We start from the raw sequence: 27,521 nt of genomic DNA on the forward strand, positions 1-27,521 counted from the left end.
TGGATGCATATAATAATCCATTAGAGAAGCCAGAGGTACAGTGAGCAAGGAAAGCCAAAGGTCTGGAAATTTAAATTTATGGTTTTATATCAACAGCCTACAAAAAAAGTCAGCTGAATTTGAATGTCCTAGTCATGTGACCTTTGGTATGTTGATTCACCTTTTTGGGCTCAGGGTGCTGACCAATTTGGTCTCTAATACATTATATGACTAGGTCACAGAAGTCAAAGCAACTAGGAACAGAAATCCAAATGACTGAATTAAACAATGTTTATTATACAGGTTATTCTCTACTTTTCATCAAGAACAGGCACTGATGACTATGTAGTAGCGCGAAGGCCACAGGCACCAACCAAGTAGCGAATGCAGTTGGCTGAAAGTTGGGACAACACTGAAACCATAGAGATTTATGCAGAGAACACACCCAGTGCTACATATTCATAAATATGGTAGTTAATGCACACAGTTTGGCTAGTTTTGGCTTCAAAATTAATTAAACTATATTAATGTATTTTAAAGTGTTAAGTCATCTATATGCTTTAGCTCTTTCTATGGATGAGGCAAATGTACAAACAGATTAAACTGACTTTTACAGAATAATTATTTTACTTTGTTACATGGAAAGGAATCCTCCATTTTAGGATGCACATAAAATACTAGCCTATATTGATGACATTGCCTTAACACCTTTTTTTTTTTTAAGTAATTTTACAGGGTAGTTAACCTGTAAAAGAAACAGTGGATAAACTTGGAAAATGCTAATAGCAAAAACACTTCAGCCATGGCACATACAGCCAGAAACCAATGATATCCTTCAAAACTATAGAAATTAGCAGTGTTTTCTGTTTATTACTGAAGGAGGATTCCACATTCAAGCCAGAAATTGTCATTCAACAGAAAAAATCAGGTCAAAACAATCAACCACATAATGCAGCAAGACAAAAGGATGTGCTCATGTGAAGAAAAACAAAAACAATAAATAACCAAACTTTTATTTCCTTGAATATAATACTGATGGCAAGACTGCTAAGAGGTCATCCCTGTATTTAGTTTAGATAAAGGCTTCCAGCATAGAACACTGTTAAGAAGTAACTGTCAGGAGCTATGCAGAAGTGATGAGAGGCAAATACTATAAAAACTAGAAAAGCAGGTTTCAATTTTCTATAGACTTTATTACACATTATTATGTTATGAGACAAATGCAGATAATTCTTAATTTATCAAATTTGTGAGCTTAATCATTTCAACAAAAATATTTGACCCTCACCAGACAAACAGATAACTCTAAATCTACTCTGAAAATCTAATCAATTGAGAAGTATTACCTATTTGGAGACTATGTATTGTATCAAAGACAAAGCTCCTATTCTCACAGAACATATGGGGTCATTGGCAGCCAACCAATAATGAAGTAAATATTCTAATATTTGGGAAAATACTGAGAAAACTAATAAATTGTCCTGGACATTATTTATTCTTGCCTTTACAAAAGACTTACACATCCAAATGAGATTAGTTTAGAATAGAGGTTTTTAGTCCAGAAAATGTTCAAAGTCCAATACAGTCATGGCTAATCAGAGACTAGAGAACCTTTATAAAGGTAAGTAGGCTTGAAAACCCTTGGAAACTGTGCAGTCTTATTTTGAACTAGCATGTTTTAATCAAAGGTATGGAATTAATCAAGTATCAATTAAGAATTACTGGAATGCACCCTCATGCCAAATGATGACTAACATGCTATTTCCTACTATGATGACTCCTTGATTTGAGACAGATGGCATAAAAAAATACTGCTAGCTATACAATGAATTTTACTCTTCTGCCTCTGCTCTCTAAAGAAAAATCCTATTTTTTCACATAAGAAGCTCATGGAATCGAATGTTAATTAAAGAAAAGATAGGGTAAGTACAACTGGTGGAAAGACAGTACCTCTAATTACATAGGAAATCCATGAAAGAATTAATCATCATAAGAGAAGAATCATTTTTCCAGTAGCCCCACTGCCATGAATGATATTTTCATGAGCCTCGGCCACCTTCTCCAATGGATATTGAGAACCTATTACAGGTTTCAACCAGCCAATTTCCATTCCAGCTTGAATGGCTGCTGCATATTGCTGAAATTCCTCCTAGGAAAAGGAAAAACAAATTTCTTTTTGTAGTGAACCATATGATTTAATTTTCAGAAGCATTAAAAATACTTCAGAATCTAAGTGTTATACCATGAAGAGTCTCTTACAAATATGTGACTTTTGTCAACTTCTCCAGAACTACAGAAAAAGTAGTTCTCTACAGGGTAACCATAAGTCCTATCTGCCTGAGACAGTGTTAGTGTACAAAACACCTATTGTCCTGAAATAATTACTAGTATCACATTTCTATCTCAAAAGGTATGCTTACTTGGATATAAATTATATTGTCACCCTAGTTGTCCTTCTGGTGACTAATCCTGACCAACTCCTCTAGTCATATAACTAAGTTTAACATCTACTCAAACTTTCAGTTTGCCTGAGTAGGCAAACTGTACCAATGTTTAAGTTACCAAAACCAGAAGTACTTCTTTTCCTACCTTGGTTGAGGAAAAGCAACTAACTCCAATTATACTCGACTCCTTTGCCATGGTGTCCCGTGGGTTTATTTCAATAGTACCTCTGTTGCCAACAACCTAATATGAAAAATAGCAAGTCTACAGTTAAAGATTATTGTAAAATAGTGTTAAATTGTGGTAAAACATTAAAGTGGTAAAAAAAAAAAAGAAAAGGAATACTTACTATCACTCGTCCTCCACGTGACAGAAGACTCAAGTCTTTACTAAGATTTACATTAGCTAACATTTCAATAATTACATCAATTCCTTTCTCACCAACATATTTCTATATAATAAAAGAGAAATGTAGAGTAAGATAGCAAGTGAAAAACTGTAAAATAGCTACCATCTGTATATTATAGAAATATGTTTCAAATGATATATAAATGCTACATCTTTGAGACTAATAATGTGATATTTTAAACAATCTAATTATATAATTATGATGTAATTCCAAGGTACCAGCCAGAACATCTAAACTGATAAAGATTTGTACTGAATACATTGCTGTAGTGAAATAAAATTTGTGGGGGAATTTTCAGGTGCTAGACTCGAGCATAAAATACTTTTCCTTAGCTGAAAATTTTCTATCTTTAAAATAAACTTTCTTAAAGAAACAACAAATCAAAAGCCCCAAATCCCCAGGGGGCTCCCATTTTTATTAATAAACAAAAAGCAAAAGAAAATATCATTAGCTGTTTGGTTTTGCATGATTTTTGTTGTTTTAGTGCATTTGGTTTTGTTCTAAATGGTTTACAATCTGTTTGATGCACTAATTCTTTTGGGCTCTTGCATGTTGGATGCTGGCTCTTACAAAAAGCTACACACATCTACATTATATTCATTTTATTTTAACACACACACACCAATGAATCCCTGTGCCAGGGATTGCACTGGGTACCAGGAATACAAAGATAAACATAGGGAGCTCAAAACAAACTAGTGAGAAAGACCGGAAATACTACAGTCATAGCTATAATGTAATGGGCTAAGTAACACATTAGCAGAAATAAATCATAGAATACAGAGAAAAAAGGTTAAAGTTTGATTGCCTGCCATGGTCAGATAAAGTTCCACAGAGACGATGAACTGGGCCCTGAGGGATTAATAGGAGTTTCCCAAGCCCAAAGAAAGGAAGATGAGTAAGAGGAAGCTAGACCTGAGGCTGAGTCAGTCTGGACCAAAGAAACAGAAAAGCAAAGATGGAGAGAACTGAGAACACAAGGATTGAAATACAAGCGGAACTGAAGAACGTAATCAGGTAAGGGGGGTGGTAGGGAGAAGAAGAGGTAGGAGAGAGGAGACTGTAAGTTGGGACAGATAGTGAAAATACAGTGAACGCCATGTTAAAAGACTTGGATTGTGTGGTTGTTGTTTTGTTTTGTTTTTTTCTTACAGGTGTTTATTACTGCATGTGCAAGTGCAGTAGGGAACAGAGAGACAAAACAAAACTCTCCTCATAAAGCTTCCATTTTAGTTATTTCTGGAGATCTTTTTTAAGAGGGAGATGACAGCACAGATAAAAGGTGATATTAGCTCAGTTATGAATAACAGTCAAGGCTGGAGAAACTGAGGCCTAAACAAAGCTATGGTGGTGAGCAGAATAGAGATAAGGAAAGACATTTGAAAGTCATATCAGAGATGAAACTGATAAAATGAGGTAACTAACTTGCTGGGTGGGAGGGAGAATGATAATTAAAAGACAGGAAAAATAAATAAAATGAGGATTTCTGTCTTGGGCAACCAGATGAGTAGCAATGTCTAGCGGGTTGATGGCATCAAGGAAGTGAACTCAGGCCAAAGACAGTTTTGGAAATCAACAGCATATGGGTAGTAAGGGAGCCACAAGAGTATATGAGACTGATCAGCATGAAAGTCTAGCACCAGGGAAGATGAGAGACCAAGCGAAAACAACCTAAGGAATATGAATATTAAATAATATGAAGAGGAGGGAGATTGAAAGTGAAAAGTCAGGAAAGTAACAAGAGAACCAGTTTCAAAGAAATGTGGTTAGGGTCATATGCTCCTGAAAAATAAAACAAGATGAGGACTGAAAGAAGACCAGCAGACTGTTAAATAGGAGCTTCTCAGTGACCTCTGAGCAGCAGTATAAATACTTGGGCTATAAGGAAAACTGCAGTGAGAAGTGGTGGAAGGTAAGGAAGTAAAAGCAATAAATATTAGTTTTTCAAGAAATTCTGTGGGAAAGAGGAGGAGAGAAAGGGAGGTGAGATAAAGGTTAAGAGAATGTTTTTGAGAAAGGGAGAGACTTAAGCAGAAGGAGTCAGTGGAAGCTCCCAAGACCTCATGGTCTTAAAATTAGATTGTTGCTAAACAAAAACCATACTCTTAAAATAATGGGCCATTTTTCATCTTTGTGAATATTCTTCGATAATGGTATCAGCAGTGAGTGCTAGATCTTAGGTTCCCCAGATGTATAATAAAGGAGTGCTTTTGCTCGGCTTTTTGGCAAGATGATTGCCAAAAAGGTAATAAACTCTCACTCCTATTTTTTCCTTCATTTGTAATGATCTAGTTTACACAGTACTCAATATTTGGGAAATTCTAATCTCCCTAACATGAGGAAGTGGTTGAGGATTAGCAAAGCAATAAGTGTTTAGCAAACTGCTACTACAGTACAAGTGAAGAACTTCAGAATATGCTTGAATTCTGTTAAATGCAGCAACTAACTAAATGCCACCTCACCATTTCGGATGCAGTAGTGATTATTCCTCCAAAGCATCCAGCTAACAAATGAACTTTATTCCCTGGGCCACACAGATCCAGTTTGTAATTTACGGATATCTCACCTTCCATGGAGAATTCACATCAGTAGAAATTATATTAAGAATACCTTACAGCTGCAAATACAAAGCTGCAGCTTTACTTAAAATGTTATTTGCATTAAAAAATCAATTTTTCTAGCTATAAGATTCTAGAGAAGCTATATTCTATTTAATACACATAAACAATACAAAAATGATAATGAAGGTTTAAAACTTAGACATCTCTGTTTTTTAAATAAAGTTTTAAAACACGCATAAAAATTCATCTAGGCACCGAAAAAAGGAAGCAAACAGCTTTAAAGGAGTAGTTGGTTAAAAACGTATTAAAAAACCACACAAGTCTCCAAGGAATAAAGTTTGACATTTGTAAAACAGTGGAAATTTTTACCTTAATTTTATCAATATAATTCACTTCTCTGTGATTGAACACTTCATGGGCTCCATTTTGCAAAACAATCTTTTGTCCTTCCTCAGTACCAGCAGTGCCCAAAACCTTTAAGCCATAAGCTCTAGCCATTTGGCATGCTGCTAATCCAACCTGAAAAACAAATATAACCCAAGAGTTATATATTCTCTACATTCCTGTAAACACTTAAATACATACAATGAACTTAAGATTCCTATAGGACCTACCCTAACTTTAAGGAACTTAAGAGTGTAAATGAAGAAATAAGAAAAACAGCTAACTTTAATTGGGCATTTAAAATATTCCAGGAACCATACTAAATAATTTCTACATATTGTTTTATTTTATCCTCACAACGACCCTATAAAGTAGATACTATTATTGTCCCTATTCTACAGATAAGAAAGTTGAAGCTTCAAATTATAAGTAATTTGGCCAAGTCATATGCAGAGATGGAAACAGGAGCTAGACCAGTCTGACTGCAGAACTTGAGTTTTTAACCACTGCATCAAGATGTTTGCAGGGTTTAAAGATGATCAGAACTTGCTCTCTGACTTCTCTGCACATACGAAATTCTAAATAACAAATGTAAGGCCTCTACCATTTAAGTAGAAGAGACAGGTATATGGGCAAATTAACTAATTCATCCATATGGTGAATGTTCATGAAGTGTTTACGATGTGCTAGACATGGTACTTAATGTAAGAAATAAACTTACATTCTAAGGGTGGAGGAAGATAATAGTTACATGAATGAATAAAATAAATACAGGAAATAAAAGTGCTAAGAAAAAAATAAGACTGGCTGTTGGGTTAAAGAGATAGGAATAGGGGTTATTTAGGTCATCAGGAAGGGCCACTCTGAAAAAATGAGACCTGAAAAAAAGTGAGGAACAAGCCACGAGAACATCCGGTCAGCCACGTGGAGGATGCTGCGGGCATGGTGAATGGCCATGGCTAACCTGGCGAGGTGGGAATGCAGTTGGGGTCAAAGAACAGAAAGAGGGGCAGTGTGGCTCAGGGAGGGGCATGTGTGAAAGGGTCGAAGACGAGGCCAGAAAGGCCGAGTCACACAGGATCTGAGGGGTGAAGGTAGAGGCGTCTGAGCATATTAAAAACTATGCAGAACCACTGGAGAGCTTAAGCCAGGAAATGATCTGCTTGACTCAGGCTTTCAAAAGGTCGCTCCAATTACATGTGAGGCACAAAGAAGGTGGCGAGGAAAATGGGAGGAGGAAGATCAGTTTGCAGCTGTTAGAACAGTCTAGATAAGAGATGAAGCTGGCTTGAACAAAGGTGGTGGCACTGGAAAAAATAAATTCAGATATAGTTTAGAGGTAAGCTAATGGGACTTTCTCACAGATCGAATGCGGGAGATGAGGAAAAGAGAAAAATATAGGATGTCTCCTATGTCTTTGGCCAGATTAACTGGGTAGAGTAACTGAGAAGACTGGAGAGCACTAAGTGTGTGAAAATCTCCAGATTTCACTTTGCCAAGTGTGGTGGTGCATGCCTATACTCCCAGCTCTGTGGGAGGCTGAGGCGGGAGGATCGCTTGGGCCCAAGAGTTTGAGGAGTTTGAGATGGCAGTGATCGTGCCACCGCACTCCAGCCTGGGCAATGGAGCAAGACCCTGTCTCTAAAATTAAAAGAATCACTTGGAACATGCTGAGCTGCACAGTGGTCATCTACTTACAGGCGAAGATGTGCAGCAATCCACTGAATATGAGTATGGACTCAAAAGAGTTCAACTGGAGATATATATTAGAGATTCAATATCTTACGGATGGTATTTAAAGCCAAAGGATTAGGTGGAACGTGGTGGCTCATGTCTGTAATCCCAGTACTTCGGGAGGCTGAGGCGGGTGGATCACCTGGGGTCAGGAATTTGAGACCAGCCTGGGCAACCTGGCAAAATCCCAGCCTCCCGAAGTGTTGGGATTGTAAGAAATCACCAGAATACCAGATAAATATGTGCTTAGTATAAAAGAGAAATCAAAGTAATTTAAGAATATAGACAAAAGAGCAATTATTTAAATAACAATACTAGGAAATATGTCTGATTAGATGACAAATGATGGTACAAATAAGTGTCACATACATTTAGAGCAGAGTTTCCCAAACTTGGCACTATTGACATTTTGGGCCAGATAATTATTTGCTGTGGGAGACTATCCCATGTATTGAAGGATATCTACCCTCTAGATGCCAGAACCCCTTCCCCAAGTTGTGACAACCAAATATGTCTTCAGACATTGCCAAATGTCCCAGAGCGGAAGGAGAAATGATGCAGAATCACCCGCTACTCATAACCAGTGTTTTACAGGGAGGACCAGGTTGGGCAAGAAAAGAATTAAGATGAAAAATAATGATAGAAACAGATTAAAGTTGTAACAGACTTCCAGGCCTGAAATGGACCTTAAAGATTGTATGGCACATGGGAATAACGAGGCTGGACTCAGCCAGGTTATGGGAGGAATTTAACTGAAACAAACAAATACATGGAACCCACTGTCTGATGGAGGAAAGAGATATCCAATTAGATAAAACACAATCCACTATGGGGTGGGCACAATTGATTTTCTATTTTAATTTTCAAATCTAAATAAAAGACCTCTAATAAAACCACACTTTAAAAAGCTAACGTAACTACATCTCCTTATGTTCTAACTGCTTTAAAAGGGCATTCAATAGCTCTTTTAAAAAGGCACTGTTTATTCTATTCTTATTGACAATTATACCAGCAATACTCCTTTGACAGATTATGCACCATTATGTGTCAACTATTTTTCTTCTACTTATTTTGCTAACACTAAAATAGGGCACTCCCCACCAACATATCTGGGTAATAGCTGTGTTCATAAATTCCACACCATTTTAAAAACACAACATAATCCCAAAGGAATTTGAATTAAATGAGGACAGAAAGCACAAACAGAAGTAAGGCAAAACCCAGTACTGTTTCCCTCTCATAGGACAGGGAGGATCAGAAGCGCTTCACACATCAGGTCACCAGCCTATCCCTGCCAGCCGAGGATTTAACAAACTCAGCCAGCTCAGAAAACAGTGTGGATTTTACCTTAAAAAAAAAAAAAAAAAATCATGGTGAAGCAACTGGTCTTTTTACAAGAGGGTAAAGGGAATGTAAAGAGATTTTCTTTAAACTCTTCTCTCCCCTTCCTACTTAAATCTTTCCCTTCTGCACAGAGCACAAAGTTTGCTCTCTGAAAGCCAGGGTAATTTAAATAAATGTATGTATTTGACAGACCCTTTAGTTATTTAAGGTTAAATTTAATTTAACCCAAAAATAGCCTCTTCAGTGAAGTTAAACAATGGGAGTTTTGGACAAGGTATATCTGTCATATTTTCTCAAGCCCCATAAAGACAATCCTGGTGTTTTTTAATAAATTGTTTGATCCGGTGAAATCCTTTAGAATTGATCTATTTGAAGTGCAGGAAGCTAGGTGTGAAACCTCATGATTCATCTACCTAAAGAAACAGAGAGACAAAAAGGACTGAAATTACCTGGGCACTTTCAAAGGTAAATTCACATTTTCAGGATACCACTCATTATTCAGGGGACAATGTGCCATTTAATAGGTTACTTCTTTCAATCCACCTTCCAGAATACACAGTGCTCTGAAAGGGTTAACAGCCTCCTCAAAGTAAGCATCTAGCCCCCCAGGCCTTTTATTTTTAAAATGCAAAATCTTATCTCCAAAATTTCCAAAGCATCCACTGATACAGTTCATGTGGATTTCTTGTTAAATTCTAACTGCAGAGCTCTAACTTTTCCCTCTAAGCCCCTGAGAGGCAGATTGGCAGCTAGTTTCTCGAAGAGGTTTCTGACAGCCCTGCGTTGGGTGATTTCACTGAAGGGCTTATTTTAAGTTCTGAGTCCTCCTCCCCCATTCCCCCACATTAGCATTTTCAGCCATGGGTTGTGGTGTTAAGGACAGGGCTGTATACGTGCACTCCATGGATGTCATCAAAGCGCAGCAGGGAAGCAGCGGAAGGGAGATAGAAAGAGCTAAGAATTCACAGTGTGGCTTTACCATGCTGTCTGGGGCAACATAGGTAAGCTTTAATGAGCCTTACTTTCCTTATCTAAGGGAATATGGAATTAATATCAACCTTAAAGAACTGTTTAAAATTCTAAATAAATATTTGTATAACAGATGCTACTTGAAGGTAAAAACAAGGCCACTTTATCTTAGTCCACACCCAATACCGGTGGAAAATCTAACATATTTTTGAAGGAGTGCTCTGTGGAGTTTATTAACCAAGAAATGCTAAACTAATGACAAAACATCACCTTCGGAAGACCAAAATCAAAAGTTTTACTACATAAACAAAAAAAGCACCTTTGACTATATTTATAAATCTGACTTTTAAAAATGACCAAAGGAACTATACTGTGAAACCCATAAACCCAAGCTTGTTTCAAAATACATTAAAAAAAAATACTTACTCCTCCACTCGCCCCATGAACCAGAACACTTTCTCCAGCTTTCACACGGGCACTGCAACAGAAAGTGTAAGTTACATCACCTTATTTTTTGAAGCTAATTAATCTCGGGTGTTTTCATCATCTTAAGGAATTTCTACCCTTCGTCTGGCTAACACTTACACAAAGAGCAAATGCAACCTGACACACAGCCCCAAATATTCCCTAAGCTCCACAGAATAAACAAAGCCTTCAATTCATTTATTCCTTGAACAAATACTTATTGGGAGTCTTCATGTCCCAGGCACTATGCTGTCGGACACCGGGATTACTGTGTGGTGCTACTTCTGAGTGGCTACAGTCCTTGTGGGTCGTGAAGTGAAACTGCTGAGCCTGAAGGATCTGGAATCTCTCATTCTCATATATCCCCACAGAAAGGGCCTCAAAGCAGGTTTATTATATAGCTAGGTCTTTATTCTGTGGTCTAGAGTAATGTCCAAGTAAACACAGTAGCTTTTTTTTTTTTGCCCAAGGAAAGAAAGTAATTTTTCTTCTCCATGTCTCTGAACGTCAGGTTGCACCAGCCTTGTACTCTCATTTCAGGGAGCAATGCTGAGTCAGCAAAGGTCAGAGAGCAGGAAATGCAATAAATCCTAACACAAAGATTCCCATGTCAACCCCTAAAATGTCCAGATTCTCTGGTGAAATGGCATTTTTTTTTTAAATTCTGGTTCACATGACTACTTTTCTAGTATATACTGAAAAGAAGGGACATGCAGCAAGGCATGAGGGGATGCCTCACTATTCCAGATGGACAGTGCCAATGTCACAAGCCAGCAGATGCTGTGAGATCCAGATCTGACTCTCAGGAAGGATCTCTTACTTCCTCGAACAATGTGGGGTAGCCACACTGCAGAGACATTATGGAACATTATGCTCCATCTGGGAAAGAGAACAGTAACCAGAGTCCTGCTCCCAGCTGTGCACCAAGAGCTGAGAATTAGCAACAATGAGCAATAAGTGAAGCTTTCTCCCACACTCTTGCTTGGAGCTAAAGGGACTGAGGACAATATGTTAAAGTAAAACATAAATATAAGGGGATAGGATGACTACTGTTAAACTATGGGATATGAAATACCTCCCAACGAAATTTTTCAAAAATTCTTATAAGATGCCCCTCAAACACTAAAGACACTTTCTCATAAATTCCTGGGCCTGGGGTAAGGGGAGAAAAAGCAGGCAAATCCCCTCCTGAATCCTTGTGCAGAGTCGCTGTGACAGTTAATTTTATGTGTCAACTTGACTGGGCCAAGGAAGCCGATATTTGTTCCAACATTACTCTGGATGTTTCTGTAAGTGTTTTTTTGTTTTGTTTTGTTTTTTAATGAGATCAACACTGGAATAGCTGGATTTTGAGTAAAGCAGATGACCCTCTAGAATGTGGGTGGGCCTCATCCAATCAGTTGAAGGCCTTTGTTCTCAAAGACTGACCTCCGATGAGCAAGAGTAAATTCAGCCAGCAAACTTTCTATGGACTTAAACTGCACCTCTTCCTTGTGTCTCCAGTCTGCTGGCCCACCGCAACAGATTTTAGACACACCAGTCCTCCACAATTTCATGGATCAACTCTTTAAAATCAATCAGTCTGTGTGCGTGTGTGTGTGTGTGTGTGTGCGTGTGTACAGAGTGACTGATTCTTAAGGAATTTATATAGAGATAAATGATAGATTAGATCAAATAGATAGATGATTGACTGATTGATAGACAGACAGACACACATCCTGTTGTTTGTTTCTCTGGAGAACGCTGACTAATACAGTCATCTTCCCTGGCGCTCACAGCACTCAGCCTGGCCTTCCATGCTGCTGTCCCTTACCATCTTCTAGTCACTGAAGACTAAGACCTGGCACATAGGCTCTCTCCCACCCCAAATCCAGCTCCAATCAAGGAGATTCTGCATTACCCAGAAAGAAAATCAAGCACCACAGTTCCTGAATTTTCCTACACTTATAGCCACTCTCTCCCAGGGCTTAACTACCAGCAACCATGCTCCCTGAGAAATATCAGACACCAATAACCAATATTATGACAGTAATCTATCCTAATTCTGAAAACCCATATTCTCTCAAAATCTGTCTTCAACTTTGCAGATATTACTGACTCTCGATAGCTCCATTTCTGCCCACTTGCTGCTCCAGGCCTTCCTTCCGTCCCTACTCAGCCTGGACTCCATAGATTGCCCAGCCTCCTCTCCCTGCAGCCCCCATGCTCTCATTTCTTTTGCCCCATTCAATTTTGCCACCAATATTCCAGCCCTGGATTAATGTTCAAATCTAGCTTCCTTGATACTCTATCCAAAGGGCTATTATAGAAAAAAAATCACATGACCATGCATTTTGGTGCCACTTCAGCTCTGATTCTTAAAATATCACTTTTTGCCTCCTACTTAATTGTGAAAAGTGAGGCAATCACATACAAGTACCTTCAACACTCCACCTCCCTACCCATAAATGTTTCCATAATTATATCATCTTTACCCCTTCTAGGTTTTACGGATGAGCTGTCCTTTCCATACTGGAAGCCAATCTCTCTACCTATGTCCTAAGTCCTTTCCATCTTGCCTTATGCAGATCTTGTTCCATCTGTAAATATGTTCAAGTCTTGTCTATCCTTAAAAAAAAAAAATCCCTTTTTTCCACATACTCTCCTCAAGTAACCTACTCTCTCTTCCTTGCCTCCCCTATTTTTAAAAGAATAGTTTCCATTCAAGGAACTGATTTCATCTTCCTTCCTCAATCCACTCAATCAAGCTCTTCCCACCATTCTATTGAAAAGGAACTGATTAATGTCACCAATCACCTCTTAATTGCTGGGCCCAACTATTATTTTTTTCTGAACAGACCTCTGTTGCATCTGACAGCTGGCCTCCCTCCTTAGTAGCAGTATCAATTGCCATGCCTAAGGCTGCCAGCAGTGATTGCGCACTTACCCCGTGCCAGCCCTGTACTAAGAACTTTATACAGATTACCTCCAGGTAATTCTTACCACACCCTAGCAGGTAGGTGCTGTCATTATCTATGTTTCTCAAATCAGTAAACTGCCCCTGAGATGTTTAAGTAACTTAACCAAGGTCACACAACTAGTACTATATGAAGACATTGACCCAGGCCGTTCTGTCTTCAAAGCCCATGCATTCACTGGATGCTTAAGGAATACCATGACCTCTAGATTCTGCCAGTCATAGAATCCTTTCGGTCTCTTACGACTCTATCCTTTTTCTCTGACTACATTCTTAAATGGTGATGTTCACGAGGGCTCTATTCTCACTCCAGTGTTCTCACTCCCTGAGGAATTTCAACCACTTTTCACCTTGTCAATTCTTACCTACATGCTACTATCCCCAAATTTGTATCTCCAGTCTTCAAGCTGCCGACTTTTTTATCCAATAGGCTACTGAACTTCTCCATTAGGATGTGTCTATCAGAATTTCAAATCAAAACTGAATGCAGCTTCCCTTTGAAACTTTTTCCTTCTTTTCTTTGTCACAGTTAAACATGACCCAAGCTAGAAAGCTAGACTACACTTAAGTTCTTCCTCATTCTCTACCTGAAATCACCAAATATCCCTGATTTTACTCCCACTAAATAGTTATTCTTTCCTCTCTACTTACTTCTTCTACCAGAACCCTTGTTCTGGCCCATAAGGATTTTGTCTAGTGGAGACTCCTATAAGATGCTCTTATCTCTCTCTCCAATCCTATCCTCAAATCCATCCTACACACAGCAGATAAGTGATCTCAATAAAACATAAATATGACAATAACAGTCTCCTGAATAAAGCATTTCATTACTTCCAATCCTTTACAGAGCAATGGATGAGCTCTATAATCTGTCTTTTACAACCTGAATTCTATCTATTTGACGACAGCTAACATTTATTGAGAGATTACTCTGTTCCAACTTTATTCTTCGCTACTCTTTCTCTTGAAATCTCCTCTCTAACAAAATCAGTTTCTATAGCTGTTCCCACACACCATATTGTTTTTCCCCATACTTTCCCATTGTCTAGAATGTCCTCTCTCCTTCTAGTTACTCTTCCTGAGGTGAATTCCCTCTGATGCTTTTCAAATACTTAGTAGATGGAATTAAACTATAGATTCTCAGGCACCAGCTATGGAAACTGACCAGAGGGTCTGGAGTAGGGCCCAATAGTGTACTACTAAATTGTTGCCTAGATGATTCTAACGGATAACAAGATTTTTGAACCATGGCTTTAAAATAATCTAAGTCTAGCTGGGCGCGGTGGCTCACACTTGTAATCCCAGCACTTTGGGAGGCCGAGGCGGGCGGATCACGAGGTCAGGAGATCGAGACCACGGTGAAACCCTGTCTCTACTAAAAATACAAAAAATTAGCCGGGCGTGGTGGCGGGCGCCTGTAGTCCCAGCTACTCGGAGAGGCTGAGGCAGGAGAATGGCGTGAACCCGGGAGGCGGAGCTTGCAGTGAGCCGAGATTGCGCCACTGCACTCCAGCCTGGGTGACAGAGTGAGACTCTGTCTCAAAAAAAATAAAAATAATAATAATAATAATAATCTAAGTCTTACACCTTGCCAGGAAGCCCTACCTCATCACCACAGGCACATGCCTTCTGAGTCTATATATCCCTATGCACATCTCTACCACTGTACTTTCCACATTATATATAAATATGATCACTCTTATGTCATTTCCCTTACTAGACTATGAGCATCTTGAAGACAGTGTTTGCTCTTCCTTGTATCCCCAGTGATTAGCACAATTCCCCAAATTCACAGTTTCCATTATATAAATGTTTAATGGTAAGTAACTGGTAACCAAATATGATGAACAGATGGATGGACAGACAGCTAGAAGGCAGGCAGTTAACACTGCCCTCTTTTGGCATTGGCCATAAAATTGACAGAGTGTGTTATTACCTGTGGATCAGAGCTCGATAAGCAGTAAAATATGGGATACCGATGGCAGCTCCTTGTTTAAAGTCCAGTTTTTCAGGTAGTTTGTAAACAGTGTCGTCTGCTGCAAGAGCGTACTCTGCATAGCCCCCAGATATTGTGCTGCTAGTGAAAATTCTGTCACCTTTCTACAGGAAGAGACAAATGAATAAATACAGGAGGACTAAACATATTACGTCAAAATAGGTATAATCCTTTATAACAAGAAATAAGTGAGTACTTATATATTGTCCTCTATAGGGTCTCATATAAATAATTTTTTTTTTTTTTTTTTTTTTTGAGACAGAGTCTTGCTCTGTCACCCAGGCTGGAATGCAATGGCATGATCTCAGCTCACTGCAACCTCCGCCTCCCGGGTTCAAGCAATGCTCCTGCCTCAGCCTCCTGAGTAGCTAGGAATACAGGCACGCACCACCATGCCCAGCTAATTTTTTGTATTTTTAGTAGAGACGGGGTTTCACCATGTTGGTCAGGCTACTCTTGAACTCCTGACCTCGTGATCTGCCCACCTCGGCCTCCCAAAGTGCTGGGATTACAGGTGTGAGCCACCGTGCCCAGCCATAAATCATTTTAAAATACTGAACATTTAAAAATATTTATTAATGGGAACCAATGGGAAGAAAATCTAAGGAAAACAGAAAAAATATAAGAAAAGGAAGGATAAACTTCCTTGAATGGCATCATGATGATGTTGATGGCTCAGTCCATGAAGAGCTTGCTATGCCAGGCACTGCATTAAGTGTCTCTGGAGTGTTAAGTGTTATCTAATTTCATCTTCACAACAGCCAGTGAGATGGGCATGTATTGTCTCTACTTTAGAGCAATCCCCACTACACAGATGAGGAAACTGAGGAACAAAGAAGTTCAATAATTTCCTCAGATCAAGCAGCTAGTAAATAGCAGTCAATATAAACTGTTATTTTTGCCCAAAATGCTAGGAAGAAGAAACAAATAAAATATGAATTTTCTTCTGCACACCAAACACCTACTCTAAATCCCGTCCATGAGTTTCCTCACCCCTGCATTGCCATTATTTCTCATGCAAACACCCAAAGGCAGAAAACCATACTAGGACCCTGAGAGCAGGATGACCCAGGACAGCCTTCTTCTTGTCACGGCACCAGAAACACAGCAAAGTCTCAACAAATGTCTGTTGGACCTCACTATTAAAAAGTAGATGCAGGACTCAGGGTGAAGTAATGCCCTAGCCAGGCATTATTGGTCCAGTATGTAATTTGCACATTAGGGAAAATTAGACTACCCACCGTAACCACCTATCTTAACTCCTCCTTCTTAGAAAAAAGTAAATATTCCTTAGAATAGGCAAATTATTAAGGTAATGATTGCTCAGTATACTTTAATTGAAATCTGAAAATGTAGAAATGCTATCTGATAGGATAAAAACAAAAAAGATTCAAAAGCCATCCAAGAGTCAAAGACAAGTACCACCACTTAATATGGCTGCCTAGAAATGTCAAATATGATAAAGATTAATCCTGTTTTTACAGCTAAAAAGCCTGTTGAATTGATTTCAATATAATTCAAACATTTACTGCGAATATATTACATAGAAAGCATTATTTCAAGTTATGTGAGGGACATCAATACCACTGTCCCTAACCTCAAGCATCCTAGACTCTAGGAGGAGAGAAAAGCAAAGGATAGAAACAATTATAAAAAGCAAGGCAAACATGATGAGCCACTGAAGATAGGTACAAGAAAAAGAAAGAAATTACTTCTAAGTAGAGGAAATTAGGAATAGCTTCATTGAGAAGCTAACAATTGAGGTAAGTCTTGAAGAACAGGAAAAGATGTTGAAAACTAGAATGGGGAAGAGTCATTACGCGTGAAGGAAACAAAGTTGGCCAAATGATAGGGACAGGAATAAATGCCAAGAAATTAGCAGCATTTATTACCAATGAGTAAGCAGACTAATGTGTGGTATGTAACTGTTTCAGGAGATAAAATGAAAAGAAATTGAAGCTAAAGTGTAAAATCCTTTGAATCCATGTTTATAAGTTTCAATGTAATTCTGTCAATTAGAAGAACCAATATGAACACAAACACAGAGATGAGAGAGCATGGGATGTGCAGGAAGGACAAACAATTCACTACTGAAGAATAAACTACACTATGAGGAGTGGGAGGTAAGACTGGAAAGATAGATGGGAAAGAGCATGAAACAGTCTTATTTCATAACAATACGGAATTTTAAGAGTCTCCCTGAAGTCTACAAGACATGGATGCAAGAATGAAAACAGAGATGTAAAACAATCAGAATTAAATTCTATAAAATGATTCATTCTAGAGTAAGGATGAATTCCAGGGAAAAAAGAAAGTTAAGTGTCTATTATAGAAATCCAGGTCGGGGTACAGTTAAGCAGGTAAGATAGCCTGAACTAAACCACTGGCAGTGGAAATGGAAAGGAGAGAGAAAAGAGTTCTAGTAAGGGAAAGTGAGGAGTAATCCTCAAATCCCAGAAGTCACCAAGACAGTCACACAAGAGAGGCCCTATCTGCAGTGAGAAAAGATAAGCTAGTTTTAGACACATTTTGTAAGAGATTTCTGGAGGTTGACCATGTGAATCTAGTGTCTCGAACAGAACTCTCTGTAATGAAATGTTCATATCTGCACTGTCCAGCAGGGTAGCCACTGGACACGGGAGGCTATTAAGCATTTGAAATGTTGCTAGAGTGACTCAGGAACTGAATTTTCAATATGAATTTAAGTTGAATTTTAAATTGCCACATGTGGCTAGTGGCTACTGTTTTGGATAGCACAGATCCAGAGCTTAGCAGAAAATTCTGTGCTAAAGATGTAACATGTGATAATGGCAACAAAAAGAGTGTATGAGATTATGAAAAAGGTAAAGAATACAGAAAGCAGAGGTCTAAATAGAGACTGAGAGCCCCAGGCAACACCAAGATTTAAGGAATATCCAGAGAAAAAGACGCCTGAAAACGGAGGCCCAGAAAGGAGGGGGAGAGAACAGAAGAAAATGATGTCACAGAAGCTGCAGAAAAAGTTTTTTTAAAGAAAAAGTTAAGTGGCTAAGAGTGTCAAATGTCACAGAGAAGTCAAAAAAGATAATGACATAAAAGGGCCCATTAACTCCAGCAATACAGAGGCCATTAGTGACATTAGCAAGAATCCTTTCAGTGGAGTGATGGGGGCAGAAACCAGGTTGCCACAGGCTGAGGAGTGGAAAGCTGTAGGAATTTGCCAGTCTTCCTGCACAGGGGCACAGTAATCTTCTCTGTCTCAACCTAATTTTGGTAAGGTGCTGCCAAAGTTGAGCAGGTCAAGGAATTATGAGGAAAGATGCTAGGACATGAGCTTACTATGAATGTCTTTTGGCATATATGTGTGTGTGTGTGTGTGTGTGTGTGTGTGTGTGTGTGTGTGTGTATCCTGAGCATAACATTTTCACTGAGTCAGAGCTCCAAAACTGTATAGTGATCTTGCATTTTTTCATGTTTTACTTATTTTTCAAAAGAATTAACTTTCTCTTTATCTTATAAAGCAAAATTTATAAAAGAAATTAAAAATTGTTAGCTTGTGTATCATCAAGAGTAAGGAAATAGTCTAACTTCCTTGTGTGTTTTCTTTCCTTACATAGTTCTATTAAATCAAAAAAATCACAGTTGATTCTGTGAGGACACGAAGATACAGAAATTACCCAGCACCTATTCACTACAATGTAGTAAACAAATACGGCCTCTGGATAAAATCTAATTTCTTAATTTCTTTTTTGACTAGAGGAGTCCCCCGAGTGGTAGAAATTGTGTAATGGGGCCTTTTAAAGCCTTAAATAAGATGCGGTTGAAAGCTATGTTCAAATATTTTCATGAAATAAATTAAGCCAAAATAGAAATAATTAAAAATGCAATACCTTGAAAGCAGATGCATTATCTCCAACAGCTTCTATCACCCCAGCCACATCTGAGCCAGGAGTATAGGGTAAGAGTGGCTTTCTACTGTAAGTACCAGAGCGAATGTATGTCTCTACAGGGTTGACACCACAAGCATGGACCTTGATTAGAACCTGCAATGACAATGTATTTTAGTTCACAGAAAGAATTTAGGCATTCATTTAACTTTATGCTAGGACTGTGCTGATTATGGGAGCTATCAAAATGGGAGAAAAAAGCAAAACAAATAAGTGCTTGCCTTCAACAAGCTCACATTCCAGTTTTACAAGCTAACATAAATAAGTATGACAGAATGGCTTATGTACTGTATTAAAAACATTTTGGAGAAAATAACAAAAGAAATATTTAAGTGGATATGTGGTAGAGACCTCTGCATGTTCATCAAACCCGTTTTCTCCTTTTCCTGGGTACACAGAAAGAGTGGTGCTTCTTCGCCTCCCTCATGGTTATGAGTAGCCAAGTAACTGAGTTCTAGCCAATGGAATGTTAGCAAAAGTGACAGTAGACACTTGCGGACCTGACCCATTAAAACTTCCTAACTGAGTCACATCGTGCTTTTCTTCTTCCACAGAGACCCTGGAAGACAGGGGTTGGGTGGCAGAGCCACATGAAAGAAGAAGCTGAGTCCCTAAGTCACTGTTGGAGAACAGCTACCCACCCACATTTGAGAACTTCTAAATTTAGTGTATAAGAAATAATTATCCGTGGCTGGACTATTGCAATTTTTAGGTTACAGCAATTGTAGGAGCTAATTTTACTTTAATTAACACAGAATGATTACCTCTGGTATAAAAGTAAGGGAAGGCTTTATAAAGGAAGTGGTATTTACTTAGGGTTTAAAAGATAAGTAGAGGCTGGGCGCAGTGGCTCACACTTGTAATCCCAGCATTTTGGGAGGCCGAGGCGGGCGGATCACGAGGTCAGGAGATCGAGACCATGGTGAAACCCCGTCTCTACTAAAAATACAAAAAATTAGCCGGGCGTGGTGGTGGGCGCCTGTAGTCCCAGCTACTCGGAGAGGCTGAGGCAGGAGAATGGCGTGAACCCGGGAGGCAGAGCTTGCAGTGAGCCGAGATTGCGCCACTGCACTCCAGCCTGGGCGACAGAGCGAGACTCCATCTCAAAAAAAAAAAAAAAAAAAAAAAAAGATAAGTGGAAATTCTTTAGGAATGAGAAAAAGGATAGGTCGGGTAAAAAAAAAAATAGCATGTGCAAAGACAGAGGAATGAAAGGAAGTCTTAAGGAAACTGGACAAAATCTGATGTTGTTACAGCACTGTATGTCTACATGGAGAGGAAGTGATGAGAAATAAATTTGTAAAGATAGGTTACAGCCAAACTGTAAAAACTCTCATAGGCTTGCTAAGAAAATTAGACTTGGGAGCCATGGAGGGTGCAGTAATAAAAATACATAATTTAAAATCAAAAGTGTATTGTTAAAGTCATTGGAGATGATTAAACTATACACTTAAATTCTCATGAATCACACATGAAAAAGCATGAATGCAAAAGAAAATTGTTTTCCCAGCATGCAAAAAATAAAAATCATGAATGTTTGTAATAAGTTATTCAAAACTCCTTATGTGTCCACTCAGAAAAATCCAATTATTGCACTACATAGATCATTCCCTACGTCAAAAATTTTCTTATAACCAGAGGTTATTCTTTTCATACATCTACTTCACAAATTATCAGGTTTATGTTAACTTTATCAATGTCCATATGTATACGTAGTGTAAATTGCATCCTAATTCAATATCTTTAAAAATAATTGTGAGTCTGCTTCTTTTGAATACTATGTGCAAGAGACTCACACTCAGTATAATTATAGCCTCAATAAAGTAATTTTATTTCTACCTGATGGCCTTTTGGAATTGGTACTGCAATATCTGATTGCAATTTCAGGACTTCTGGTCCACCAAATTCAAAAACTCTAACAGCTCTCATCAACTTCTGTCCGGTCGCCATGGTGATCTAGATACTAAGGAAGAAAAAAATTAATGTATTGTCACATTGTATCTAGGATATCACCATGTTTTTTCCCCCCTGGAGGGAGCAGATCAAACAATTTTTTCAAATAACAATTTAAATCATGAGCTTACCACTGATCTCATTTCATGTTTAAGGACCTTTCATCTTACAAATCCCTCAGCTATAAAGCAGAATACTTCATGCTACCTCCTGTAGGGATTCAGTGCCTTCAACAAAGGAATCAAACATGCAAACAAAAACATCTGGATAGACATAGCATGATACCATATTTAGGTTTTCTTGCTTGAGTTGCAATACCTTAGAAATTTTATGAGTTGAGTTTTATTAACATTAGGTAAACTGACCTCCTTTTGTTAGATTATGAAACATTCGAAACATTTACGTGACACCCAGTGTATTGGTTCATTTTCATACTGCTATGAAGAAATACTGGTGACTGGATAATTTATAAAGGAAACAGGTTTAATGGACTCGCAGTTCCACATAGCTAGGGAGGTCTCACAATCATGGTGGAAGGCAAAGGAGAAACAATGGCATGTCTTACACGGTGGCAAACAAGAGAGCTTGTACAGGGGAATTCCCTTTTATAAAACCATCAGACCTTGTGAGACTTATTCACTATTACTAGAACAGCATGGGAACTCCCTTCCCCCATGACTCAATTACCTCCCACCGGGTCCCTCCCATGACACATGGGAATTACAGGAGCTATAATTCAAGATGAGAGTTGGGTGGGGACATAGCCAAATCATATCATTCCACCCCAGGACCCTCACAAATCTCAAGTCCTCACATTTCAAAACCAATCATGCCTTCCCAACAGTCTCCCAAAATCTTAACTCATTTCAGCATAAACTCAAAAGTTCACAGTCCAAAGTCTCATTGGAGACAAGGCAACTCTCTTCTGCCTATGGGCCCGTAAAATCAAAAGCAAGTTAGTTACTTCCTAGATACAATGGAGGTACAGGAAATGGGTAAACACAGCCATTCCAAATGGGAGAAATTGGCCAAAACAAAGGGGCTACAGGTCCCACGCAAGTCCAAAATCCAGCGGGGCAGTCAAATCTTAAAGCTCCAAAATGAACTCTTTTGACTCCATGTCTCACATCCAGGTCACTCTGATAAAAGAGGTGGGTTCCCATGGTCTTGGGCAGCTCTGCCCCTGTGGCTTTGCAGGGTAAGCCTCCCTGCTGGCTGCTTTCATGGGCTGGCATTGAGTGTCTGCAGCCTTTCCAGGCACACAGTGTAAGCTATCAGTGGATCTACCATTCTGGGGTCTGGAGGACAGTGGCCCTCTTTTCACAGCTCCACCAGGCAGTGCCCCAGTAGGGACTCTGTGTGGGGGCTACTGCCCTAGCAGAGGTAGGTTCTCCATGAGGGCTCTCTCCCTGCAGCATACCTCTGCCTGGACGTTCAGGAATTTCCATACAACCTCTGAAATCTAGCTGGAAGTTCCCAAACCTCAATTCTTGACTCTTGTGCACTGGCAGGCCCAACAAAACATGAATGCCTCAGAGGCTTGGGGCTTGCACCTCTGAAGAAATGGCCTGATCTGTATGTTGGCACCTTTAAGCCATGGCTGGGATGCAGAGCACCAAGTCCCTAGGCTGCACACAGGATGGAGGCCCTGGGCCCAGCCCAGGAAACCATTTTTTAACTCCTAGGCCTCTGGGCCTGTGATGAGAGAGACTGCCGCAAAGGTCTCTGACATGCCCTGGAGACATTTGCCGCATTCCATTATCTTGATGATTAACTTTTGGCTCCTCCTTACTTAGGCAAGTTTCTGCAGCTGGCTTGAATTTCTCAGAAAATGGGTTTTTCTTTTCTATTGCATCTTCAGGCTGCAAATTTTCTGAAACTTTATGCTCTGCTTTCTTTTTAAACATAAGTTCCAATTCCAAACCATATCTTTGTGAATACATAAAACTGAATGATTTTAATAATGCACAAATCACCTGTTGAATGCTTTACTGCTTAGAAATTTCTTCTGCCAGATACCCTAAATCATCTTAGGATAAGTGCTCCACTGATGTCTAGGGCAGGGGCAAAATGCCACCAGTCTCTTTGCTAAAACACAACAAAAGTCACCTTTGCTCCAGTTCCCAACAGGTTCCTCATTTCCATCTGAGACCACCTCAGCCTGGACTTTATTGTCCATATCACTATCAGCATTTTGGTCGAAGCCAATCAGCAAATCTCTAGGAAGTTCCAAACTTTTCCAAATCTTCCTGTCTTCTGAGCCCTCCAAACTGTTCCAACTGTTACCCAGTTCCAAAGTCGCTTCCACATTTTCAGGTATCTTTACAGCAGTACCCCACTCTAATGGTACCTATTTACCGTATTAGTTCATTTTCATACCACTATGAAGAAACACCTGAGACTGGGTACAATTTATAAAGGAAAGAGGTTTAATGGATCACAGTTTCATGTGGCTGGGGAGACCTCACAATCACGGCAGAAGGCAAAGGAGAAGCAAAGGCACAACTTACGTGGTGGCAGACAAGAGAGAGTGTGCAGAGGAACTCCCCTTTATAAAACCATCAGATCTCCAAGACCATCCTGGCTAACACAGTGAAACCCACCTCTACTAAAAATACAAAAAAAAAAAAAAATTAGCTGGGCGTGGTGGCGGGAGCCTGTAGTCCCAGCTACTCGGGAGGCTGAGGCAGGAGAATGGCATCAACCTGGGAGGCAGAGCTTGCAGTGAGCCGAGATCACGCCACTACACTCCAGCCACTACACGCTAGCCTGGGCAACAGAGCGAGACTGTCTCAAAAAAACAACAAAAAAAATCAAAACAAAACAAAACAAAAAAACCCATCAGATCTCATGAAACTTACTATCACGGGAACAGCATGCAAAAGCAATGACCTGCCCCATGATTGAATTCCTCCCCCAGGTCCCTCGCATGACACATGGGAATTATGGGAGCTACAATTGAAGATGAGATTTGGGTGGGGACAGAGCCAAATGATATTACCCAGTTTTAACAAATCTTAACATTTAAAAAACCTAAACTACTATAGATATAATTGAAGCCAAACCTGCTTCTGGCCCACCCTTTCAAGAGGTGACTATAACCATAAATTCAGTACTCATCATTCTCAAGCATTTAATACCACTTCTACGTGAGTATGTAATATTAAACAATATGTGTTATTGTTTTGCATGTTTTCAAAACATGCATGTTTATTTATACAGTTTACGGAATATAAAAATCTCAAAAACTTAGTGCTGAAAGGAAAAAGCAAATTCAGATTTGAAAAAGAATTCTACAATTTGCTGTTTCCTTTCAGCATTAAGTTTTTGAGATTTATCAATGTCAAAACACTTGGCTTTATGTAGTTCATTCATTTTAAAGAAAGGGGAAAAACATCAAAAACTAAAAACAGTGCGCCATCTTTTATAAATTACAAGGGCACAGCTAACCTTTCTGTCCTATCACTGTTAATATTAAATGAAATGAAAACTCAGAGTTCAAATAACCTATAAAAAGGCAAAGAACATTTGTACAGAAAGTTATATAATCTTAGAAAAATTTTTGTACCTGTAAAGATGTAATGAAAGGTTTTGACTATATCCCCATAATTTTATCTGTGGGTTATGATAATTTCTTGAAATCAACCAAATAGTGTTAGATTCTGCCATCACCTAAAACATCTGCCTCAACCACAAGAAGTTTAAACATTAAGAAGAGCTACAGAAACCAGGACCTGAAATGAAAGAATTCAGACTTTTACTGTATCAGAACTCCACACAGGACTACTCAGAACACAGCCCATACTGGCTATAAAATGTCATTCCACATTTCCACATACAGCAGTTGGGGCAAGGGGTGAAATCAGAAGTATTTTGGTAGTGTTATTGATGGAAAGTTCTTGATATAATTAATCAAAAGTTTGTGCCATTTTAAAACCCTTAAAAGGATTTAACACAATGTCAAGCACAAAGGAGAAAGTGACATTTCCAAAGGTTGTTTAGCAGTGACATATCCTGAAGGGTTGTCCTCAGGAAAAAAAGGAGGCAGAAGCAGGCAAACGGCATAAAGACTGCACTTTAGAACAGCTTGGCAGTCTCTGGTGGGGAGATGATCTGTCAGAGGGCAGGGCTGGGAAAAAACAGCCCAATCCTACTCAGCAATCTCACCACTCTACTTCCATTCAGGTCTTCACTCTAGCTGAGAATTCCTTAGACAAGAAAGTGAAAGTATCAAGAAAATAAAAAAGAAAAAGGTAGCCCAGATGAGAATTTTCCATGGTGGATATAAGAACATAGAGGTTGTTTTTGTTTTGTTTTTTTTTTTTTTTTTCCAACATGATGTTATGGAAAGAGCAGGTTTTGGAATACGCAGCTCGAGGTGTGAGTCCCAGCTCTATCATGTAGGAGCCACATGGCCTTGGGCAAGGCAGTCAACCTCTTGATGCTGTTTCCTCATTTGAAATCTGGGATCTCACTCAGAGTTACATGCTAGAGACATGGCAAGCACCAAGCACAGAACTTACCAAACACATGATCTCGTATACAGTAGGCATCATTATTGTTTTCCCTTATATTCTTCTTTTCAATTTCTTAATCATAAGGATTGCCTGAGCCCAGGAGATAGAGGCCAGCCTGGGCAACATGGCGAAATGCCATCTCTACAAAAAAAAAAAAAAAAAAAGAAAAAAAATTAGCCAGGTGTGGTGGCAAGCACCGGTGGTCCCAGCTACTCAGGAGGCTGAGGTGGGAGGATCGCTTGAGCCCAGGAGATCAAGGCTGCAGTGAGCCATGATCGTGCCACTGCACCACTCCAGCCTGGGTGACAGAGCGAGACCCTGTCTCAAAAAAACAAACAAACAAAAAAAACAAAAAAAAAAGCAGACTAGAGAAGTCATTAAAATGTTATGAAAAAATATACTCTATAGTTCTATAATCATCTTTAATTTAATATAACGATATTTACAGGACTCTGGTTATCAAAACAAGCTCTTATTCTCAAAAGAATTCGGTCTAGAAGATGATTTAAACAAAACATTAATACCAAACATTGGTTGTTACGCAATGTGTATTTTTCTGAACCTTAACTGTACATGAAGCAGTGTGTTAAACTCAGAGAACACAAAGAGCAAGAAGAAAATGCCCCACCCTGCCCCTAGCTTCTGTAAGCTGGGTGCTCTCTCTCTCACACCTAGACACACAGCCTATGAGATTCTTGCTCTTTTTCCATTTTCGATATCTACCTACTTCCTACATATTTCTTTCACTCACATCTCATGATTACCATAAAAAAACTGTTGTAATAATAAAAGTAAAATTACTCTGAAATAGGATCTGTATCTTTCCCCCCACACATTTTGCCATTGGCTAAGTTGGGAGAAAGGAATAAAGGAAGATGATTCATCCTACTGGATTTGGAAGACTCATCTGCTTTGCCTAGTACTATCTGACCACATTATCCTATTGGGCTTGAAAGTGATGGGGCATGGCCTGACCACACTATCTCCTACTTTGCTTCTGCTGATCTTATTTCCCACTGAGCCTTTAGCATTCTGATTGATCAGGCTCCAACCTGCACTCATTGCCTTTGAACTCACCTATCCACAGGATCATCATATGCTTCATAATGATGAAGCCTGTCAAAGGAGATTATACAAAGAATAAAATAACGTGGCGCACTGATAGCAAATAGGATAATACTTAAAATCCTGTAATACTAGATTTCTTCTAAAAAACATAAGTCTTTCACCTCCATTGACATAACTGTTTTCACAACAGGTAGAGAAGTTAAACTATTATTTTATGCAGAAGTGAAAATAAAATCTCCATCCATTTTATGGATGAGAAAACATCGCAAGAGGTTAAGAGACTTGGTCAGGGTCACACAGAAGCAAAGCTAGAACCCAAGTCCTATAATTAAATGGTGTTAGCTGATTCTTTTCTTTACCATCCTTTTCATCTCACCCTTTGAGATGCTGGCATGTAAGACCCTTTACTTCACAGAAACAAACTTTACAATAGTGATAGTGAGACAGATTGAGCTAGAAAATGTGAAATCAAACTAACCTGCAGGAAGAATCACATATTTTATGACTAAGGCATCTGCTTAGAGTTTGAAATTTCTCAAATGCCCACTAAGTCAGGGAATGCAGCAGAAATACAAAGGACATGATTCTATTTTTAAAAATGTATTAAAAAAATTACTCCCTAGCATCGGATCCTTGTGGACAGGACAGGCCTTTCCATTGCTTGTGTTTTTTAATTAAACTATACTTCAAACAGGCCTTCCTGTTTATCAAATGTAAACTTTAAAAAATTAAAGTCCCTTGGTCTGATTTTTGGTTTTATTTTACCTCTGAAAGGTTGCCAATATGCCTCACAAATCTAGGAAATAGGAAATCTAAAA

At 38.9% G+C, this 27,521-nt stretch overlaps 1 protein-coding gene across 3 annotated transcripts in view; it reads right to left on the minus strand.

Annotated features, from left to right (window-relative positions):
* Positions 1-1,151: 1,151 nt before the first annotated feature.
* The window catches only part of CRYZ (crystallin zeta), a 28,147-nt gene continuing 1,777 nt past the window's right edge, over positions 1,152-27,521 (minus strand). The window contains exons 2-10 of one of the 3 annotated variants that reach the window (XM_063624051.1): positions 25,642-25,776; positions 21,005-21,128; positions 19,109-19,261; positions 15,180-15,343; positions 10,249-10,300; positions 5,761-5,910; positions 2,771-2,872; positions 2,569-2,664; positions 1,152-2,128 (exon numbers count right to left, since the gene is read on the minus strand). In XM_063624051.1, the coding sequence (XP_063480121.1) occupies positions 1,967-2,128; positions 2,569-2,664; positions 2,771-2,872; positions 5,761-5,910; positions 10,249-10,300; positions 15,180-15,343; positions 19,109-19,261; positions 21,005-21,115 (990 nt within the window). In that variant the 5' untranslated portion in view covers positions 21,116-21,128; positions 25,642-25,776 and the 3' untranslated portion in view covers positions 1,152-1,966. The remainder of the gene's footprint in view (positions 2,129-2,568; positions 2,665-2,770; positions 2,873-5,760; positions 5,911-10,248; positions 10,301-15,179; positions 15,344-19,108; positions 19,262-21,004; positions 21,129-25,641; positions 25,777-27,521) is intronic. The other 2 variants (XM_063624050.1, XM_063624052.1) reach the window with 2 other exon arrangements.

The sequence above is a fragment of the Symphalangus syndactylus genome, chromosome 12 (genome assembly GCF_028878055.3).
Source record: "Symphalangus syndactylus isolate Jambi chromosome 12, NHGRI_mSymSyn1-v2.1_pri, whole genome shotgun sequence".
NCBI classification, from domain to species: Eukaryota; Metazoa; Chordata; class Mammalia; order Primates; family Hylobatidae; genus Symphalangus; species Symphalangus syndactylus.